We start from the raw sequence: 7,956 nt of genomic DNA, 5'->3' as shown, positions 1-7,956 counted from the left end.
AAATATGATTGTTGGTGATGAATCTAGAAATTTGAAGAATTAAGTCAGAATTGTCTGATTAACAGAATCAATAGAACAGAAAAATTGCTTCCACTATCAAGTTACATCTCTTTGTATTTGTGAATCCATTGTCAAAGTCACTTTTGCTTTTCATCATTCTCATGTGATAAAATTAGTACCAGTCAAGTTCTAGAATCAATTGAATTGACCCTGCACCCACCCAAATGTGTAGTTTTGTGCCAACCTTTGAAATCTATTTTGGTGGGGGAGAACTGGTTATTTAATTTGTGATTTTCATGTTTTCAACAATGTCATATATATATGTGTCTCCCCTGCAGCCCATCCATGCTCATCACTGCTGATTCCCCCTCAGGTATCCCCTTTCCTACCTGCATACAATGCAACCCTGTTAAACCCCCTTCCCTCAACCTCTAGCTCCCACTCTCCTTTCGAAATCTTGTGAACTCTTCTACCTACCCACCTCTATTCCACTATATACACTACTCTTTAGCTTGGGTATGTTGCCCTGCCTCCTCTCTGCATTTGAGGTAGCCATGTATTTCTTTGAATGCAAGACACCTTTTTCTGTCCCCCAATACTACTCTCCAGCTCAATTGAGGAGGTCTTGTCCTGCAAGCTACTTGGTGATCTCACTGCTGCCGATGCCACATAAAAAGCACCCAGTACACTCTGTAAAGTGATAGGTAATAGGAAGGGCACCCAGCTATAGAAATCATACTAAAACAGCAGAGCTTTGTGCAATCTTCTGACTTGCCAGTTCCTGTCAAACTGACCTACCCATGCCAGCATGGAAAATGGACATTAAGTGATGAAGATGAACTCAGAACATAAAGAGCCAAGAGAAATGCCATTAAGCATTTTGTCTGATGTGCTAACAATTCTGCCAGCTTGCAGCCTTAAGATTCTTTCCACTTTTGGTACAAGACCAGCAGTTTCGAGGAAAGGAGTAAGTCATTTATGTTGATTGGTACCTTATTTTATTGACCTCGAAAGGATGAAAGCCAAGTTGACCTCGGCAGTATTTGACCTCAGAATATAAAGAACCATAAGAAATGCTACTAAGCATTTTGTCTGATGTGTTAATAATACTCCCAGCTCACCGCCATAGTTATAATGATAATAATGGTTTTAAAATTTGATGCAAAGCCAACAGTTTTGAGGGGAGGAGGAAGTTGATTACATTGATCTCTATACATAACTGATATTTTATTTTATCAACTCCAAAAGAATGAAAGGCTAAGTTGACTGTGGTGGGATTTGAACACACAATGTAAAGAGTCAGATCAAATGCCACAAAGCATTTAGTCTGACATGGTTATGATTCTGCCAGCTGACCACATTAATAATAATAATAGTAATAATCCTTTCTACTATAGGTACAAGGCCTGAAATTTGGGGGAGAGGAATAGTCGATTACATCAACCTCAGTGTTTCACTGGTACTTAATTTATCAACCCTGAAAGAATGAAAGGCAATGTCAATCTCAGCAGAATTTGAACTCAGAAAATAGTGATGGACAAAATACCACTAAGCGTCTTGTTCAGCATGCTAAGGATTCTGCCAGCTCACCACCTTAATAATAATAATAATAATAATAATGATAACAACAACAACAACAATCAGAACAAATTGGCATTTTAATAACAGAGTAGTTAAGCACATTTATTTTACATAAGAAATAATAATAATATTGTTCCATCTGTACATTGAATTTTTGTTTTACAAGATATAATCTGTGTGTAAAATATAGCAAAGGATAAAATTTACCTTGATTTTGTAAATTTTCTTTTACTCAATATTTATTTTAATTTAACATGTTTCTATTGAAAACATTTCACAACCTAATATTCTGGTAAAATCAGAAACACCAAATATCTTTCAAATTAACTTTTCACCATGTTTTGATAAGTAATTTGTTCTTTTCTCTTCTGTAATATAAATCTAAGTATTGTCTCTTCTTCAGGCAGCCGATTTGTAGATTTTCAAAGTAGTGGAAATTAAGTGCATTAATGATCTTTTAGCATGTCTGAACTATGGAAGATTCTTCTAAAAAATTATCAATAGTTTTGCACAAAAAAATTTTCTGACAATATTTTAGCACTTTATATTTAGGCTCATCACAGAAAATTGTTCAGAAAAATTTCCATTGTTACTAAAAAAACATGTTTGTCTTTGGAAAAAATAAGTGTAAGATTATAATTTGTCAGTGCTAATGATGTTATAACACAGTCAAATAATCTAAAAATATTTTTCCAAATTTAATCCATCTATTTACATATTTAAGCAAAGAGTTTTTAGTGAGTCAAACCCAGTCAAAAAATTAATTAGCTGCCAAAAGAAGTCCTTTAGTAATTCCAATTAAAAGCTCACTGAAGGAATTTACAATTAGTACTGGATATTGAGAAGCACACACTTAATTCACACATGATACATACAATGATGGATCTACAAAAATAAAGGGGTTCTTTGAAAAAAAAAAAAATCAAGCTGACAGCAAAAAGAAATTAACTTACAATCTACGAAGAAAAAGGAAATACAATTTCCATAAATTTCTTTCAGACTAATTATTTCTCATCTACAAAAAAGTCTTGCTTCATTAAAATATTTAATTAATTTCATAATAAATAAGTAATTAAATAAGTATTCTATGCAATTTTTTTTGCTTGTTCCTTAATTTCAAATTCAAAATTCTAATCCCACCAAATATTATGAAGAAATTATTATCTCACAATAATTCTGTGAAGTAATACCACATGAATAAAAGAAGAGTTTGTGCGAAAATCATCCGAATAATCTATAATCTAGAGCAAAGAAAATCAACTGAAACACACTTTAACAAAAAAAAAAAAAAAACCCACACTGATTTTCTGTGTTGAAGAAACACAATTTACTAACAGTTTGTAAGTGAACTGTAAACCCATAATTCTATTGTATGCACTAGCAGAAAAAATATGAGTAGGGAGCTTTACATGGCAAATTCTTAAATGTTAGAATAGTTGTTGGATTGAAAGCTACAGCTTTCTCTGAAAGAATGCAGTTTGAAAATCCTAATCACACCAGACAAACAATTGTGCAACTGTAGTTGTATATTGAAAGGTAACAATATGTAATTTAACTATGAATGAGCATTTGGACCAGGAGGAATTGAGCTAATGGTAGTAAGCTATTGCAAGAAGCTATATATTAAAAAATCTATACTTCTCCCAGTTTAGAAGACAAGTTCTGAGGCTAATGACTACAATAAATGGCACAGGCAAAATACAGTAACTAAATAAGTTAATTCTAAACTGCAGAACAAGTATGAGAGGGTCAGGCATGTAGCCTGTAACTATGATCGTTAAATAAGTATTACAATTCTGCACATTTTTCGTAAAAACCTGTCTGGCCACAGGAAATATTGCTCAATAACAGGTGAGGGTTGTCAATAGGAAGGGTATGTATACATATAAAATTTACTGAGACGAATTCCATCTAACCCATGCAAGCATGGAAAAGTGGATATTAAATGATGATTGTATATATACACACTATAGGCTTCAGAAGTACAAGGTAACCTTACGAATGCTGACATCATAAAGCTGTGTAAAGTAGTTGACAAACAAATAAAGACAACAAACCTCTCTCCTGAAATATGCTCACTTTGTGCCTATATCGGAAACAATTACGAGGCAATGAAATGACAGAACAATTAGGGCAGTAGACAAAATGTCTAGCAGCTTTTCTTCTGGCTTTTTAAATTCTGAGATGAAATTCTACCAAGGCTAATTTGCCTTTCACTATTTTGAGTTTGAAAAAAAGTACCAATTCTGCACTGAGCTCAATGTAATCAACTATCCCCCTCCCCCAAATTTCAGGCCATGTACCTTTCGTAGAAAGGATTATTATTTTTATTATTATATTTTTCATGGTAAAGTACATTTTATATTTAGCTTATTTAAAATGACAATTAAAGCTGATAATAATAAAAAAATTTAATTTAAACACACACTTTGTTACTCCTTATTCAAGGAGTAGCTATCAGAAACAGATGCAGTATTTTTTTTAAAGAGAATCATAACCAGTTATACTCCTGAGCAAATAATGTTTTGGGTGTGGAATACTTCTTATTCTATTAATGAACAATACTGCATAAATCAGAAGTGAAATAAATTTGAATATTACAAAATCTACTGCAGGTTAAATAAGAAAGTAAATGCATTCTTTCTAATTAGGGTATCCACTATGATGCTGGCATAACTGATGACTGCTTTAAAAGTAGCTGATCTATGCTGTTGATTGGAGAGTCAGGAGACTCTCACCCATATTTTCCCACATGTCAATAGTATAGAAAGAATCTATTTACATTCTTATTTCACTAATAGTGAGGCTCTGTCATATTTAAACTTCTTTTAGCATTTCGTAGCCAACCTTTGACCAACCAATACTGCTGTAATTTCAGTTCTATTTCATCGCTTAGGAATTATTGTAAGATAACACTGCAATATTCTGTTGTGAATGGATATCAAACTGTGGGAATTGCAATATATCTCTGAGCAAGTAGATTTACTTGTTTCAAACTTCATTTTACTGTGAAATCTGTTGCTATCCAGACAAGCATAACAAGCACAATTATATATCAAGTTCAAGTACAAGACATAATAAATAGCTGTTGTAGGAAGGTTTGAACTTATGTCTATATGGTTCATCTGGTGCCTTAACTTTAAAGGTAAGGAATTCTTACTTCTGCATCACTGGAGTAAAAACTACTCAAAGAAAGAAGAGTTATGGTAATACTTATTCTTCTATATTGATCTAGTAATATTTGAATAAAATGGAAGACTGACAACATTGCATAAATAACCACATACTGTAGAACAGAGTTTAAGAGCCTTTTGAAGTGTATCAGTTGAGTTTTCTCGAAAGTTCAGTTCTTCAAACTGGTTGCTTTCATTAGTGTTAAGAAGCCTGTTAATCCAGTTTTGCAAATTCCGAAGAGGACCAAGTTGTTTTCTCAACTTTTGGTTCTCGAGTCTCAATTTTTGACATTTTCTCTTTTCTTCTTTCAATTTCCGATGTAAATTTTCCACTGATACAAGTTTATGGTTAATTCTACTTTTTGGCAATTGTTTGTCTCTTTTTTGCATAATATTTGGACTGATTCTTTCATGGAACTTTGTAACTCTTGGACTTGTTGATACTAGATTAAGAAAAAGAGAGAAAAATGGCGTTAATAATACATTAAATATTTATTTAACCAAAAGACAATAGGAACTTTTTTATGAACTTGCAGGTAGTGGCAAGTTCTGGTATCTAAATTAGAGTATAAAAAAATCAAAACAATATATTTGAAGTAGGTTACATGTAGCATGTATGTACCCTCCTTTAAGAAGTCTCCTACAAAATGTATTTATCAATATTGGATTTGTTATTTGCATCCATTTTTCATACACTAGGCATTTTTATGCAATGCATTTGTGGAGGAAAAGCCACTGTTTGCAAACTTTACTAAAATTAAGGAGACCAATGCAACTGATATTCAATTTGAACTCGTATAAACCAATGTCTTCAGTTAAAAATAAAAATATGAGTGGGGAGAGAGCTTTAGAGAGTCAGAAATCTGGGAAGTAATGATACACGATGCACACACACACACACACACACACACACACACACACACACACACACGATGCTCTCTGCACAGAAAGAAGGTAATAATAAATTGATATGTTACCTGATTCAGAGATTGGTGTATAACACGGCCCAATATTTCTTATATCAACTCTATTATTAAAAGATTCATTATTCTCTAGGTTCTGAGCTCCCCTTACAAATCTATGGCATTCTAAATCCTGCTTGCTAATATTCTCATTTGGTTCAGATGTTTGTATCCGTGAGTCACTTGACATATGAAAGTAATATGAGTGTTTTGATTCAATTTCATTGACAAGCACATCAGGGGTAGTCACAGGAGATTTTAATATGGAAGTTTCGACTTTTGTGACATTGGACTGAGATGAATATTGTAAACCTTGATTGTAAATTGAATTGGAATGTAAAGAAATAGTTGGACTGAAATGACTTTTTATAGTCTTCACTGTGTCTTTCTTTATGCCAACATCTGATTGATCAGACAGTCTCTGAAACTGAAGATCTTCTTCATCTTTAGAAGCATTTGACTCAATTTCAATATCCTTTATCAATGTAGTGTTGCTTGGATAGTTTCTAGGTTCTTTTGACTCATGGGACATCAATGAAGAAAAATTTCCAAGATGGGTCTGAGGATACATTTCCGAAGTTTCTGCTTGATCTTGTAACAATGGATTTTGAATATTTTCACTGGATAATTTAACAGTATGTAATTTGGGGGATGAAAGATGAGGTGAGGTGGTCTTTACTTGTTCACCAATGTTTCTCTCTTCTGAGTTCTGAGAAGAGTCTTCTACATACTCTACTTTAATTTCTCCAGGTTGTAGAAGAGGCTGTAAATTTACATTAGGTGATTCAGTATGTAGAAGATGGTGTGAAGGAACAGGCAACATAGAAGCAACACTTTCATTAGTTGGAAGAGAAAGATTTGGTTGATGAATAGACTCCATTCTTTTGGAAGGAAATGTTAGTGTATCATTAGAGCCTGGGGCTTGAGGTTTCCTGTGATAGTTGTATTGAATTTGATTTGAAAGCTGAGAAAAGTTTGTCTGTTCATCAATGTATGAAGTAATAGGAAGAGAATTAACTATTTTCTCAGTCTGTTTCTTTTTAAAGAAGTTCATATCAATAATATTGTGACTGCTTGTAGCATTGAAGATGTTTGTAGAAATACTTGTATGTTTTGACAGCCCTGGTAGTTGATGGTTTCTCTGCTCGAGATTTGACAAACACAGTATGGGATTGAACTCACCAACAATTTTCTTATGTCTCCGGGATTGGCTAGTGTGAAGGGAAGTTAAATTAGACTGACAAATGGTTCCAGACTGCATATCAAATAGTGTTGGAATAGCACCTGGTTTCAAACACCTGCCAGTCCCCTCAGGTGTGTGTTTGTATTCAAACTGACTGTCATCAAAATGTACCTGCAAATATAATAATTAGATAAAAGTAATTGTATGAAGCAGTATATAAAGATGGTGGAGAATATATCATAATTCATATGCCTCACAAGAAACAAAAGCACTGCCTCTATATTCCCAAATGTAACTACAAGATGACAGCACATCTGAAATAAGAAATAAAAATAAGATAAACTTCTTATTCAATATTCCTATTTATCATTGCTATGCATTTAATTTTCCAGCTTGGCATAGGTGGACAGGTTTGAGAAACTCTTCAATGATCCACAAGTAAGAATCAACAGCCTATCAAGGCAAGTAGACAAGCGCATGCACACACACACACAGAATTTCTATTGCCCTTCTTAACGCTAACTACTCCAAGAGTCTAGTGGGTGCTTTTTATGTGCCACTGGCATGGGAGCCAGTCAGGTGGCACTGGCAACGACCATGCTCAAATGGTGTTTTTTGCATGCCACCGGCATGGGAGCCAGTCCAGCAGCACTGGCAATGACCATGCTTGAACAGTGCTTTTTACATGCCACTGGCATGGGACCAGTCAGGCGGGACTGTCATTGGCAACGAGAATGACTTCACTTGACTCAACAGGTCTTTGCAAGCACAGTTTATTGTCCAGTATTGAAAGGTACTCTTAAATGGGCTGGTTATACTACACTAGCATAGGCCATGGTTAGGGTCTCACTTGGCTTGCTGGGTCTTCTTAAGCACAGCATATCTCCAAAGGTCTCGATCACTCGTCATACCTTCATGAGGCCTAACATTCAAAGGTCATGCTTCACCACCTCACTCCAGGTCTTCCTGAGTCTACCTCTTCCACAGGTTCCCTCTACTGCTAGGGTGTGACACATAGCTGTCCTCATCCATATATATATATATATATATATATATA

The 7,956-nt window shown here is 34.3% G+C and overlaps 1 protein-coding gene across 1 annotated transcript in view; it reads right to left on the bottom strand.

Moving 5' to 3' along the window:
• Nucleotides 1–1,638: 1,638 nt before the first annotated feature.
• LOC106881578 (uncharacterized) overlaps nt 1,639–7,956 on the bottom strand; it is an 11,344-nt gene continuing 5,026 nt past the window's right edge. Inside the window, exons 2-3 of the mRNA XM_014932036.2 lie at nt 5,732–7,070; nt 1,639–5,197 (exon numbers count right to left, since the gene is read on the bottom strand). Coding sequence (XP_014787522.1) covers nt 4,803–5,197; nt 5,732–7,070 — 1,734 coding nt within the window. The 3' untranslated portion in view covers nt 1,639–4,802. The remainder of the gene's footprint in view (nt 5,198–5,731; nt 7,071–7,956) is intronic.

The sequence above is a fragment of the Octopus bimaculoides genome, chromosome 4, assembly GCF_001194135.2.
Source record: "Octopus bimaculoides isolate UCB-OBI-ISO-001 chromosome 4, ASM119413v2, whole genome shotgun sequence".
NCBI lineage: Eukaryota > Metazoa > Mollusca > Cephalopoda > Octopoda > Octopodidae > Octopus > Octopus bimaculoides.
Note: the sequence above shows the minus strand (reverse complement) of the source record. Positions and strands in the feature narration are given on the sequence as shown.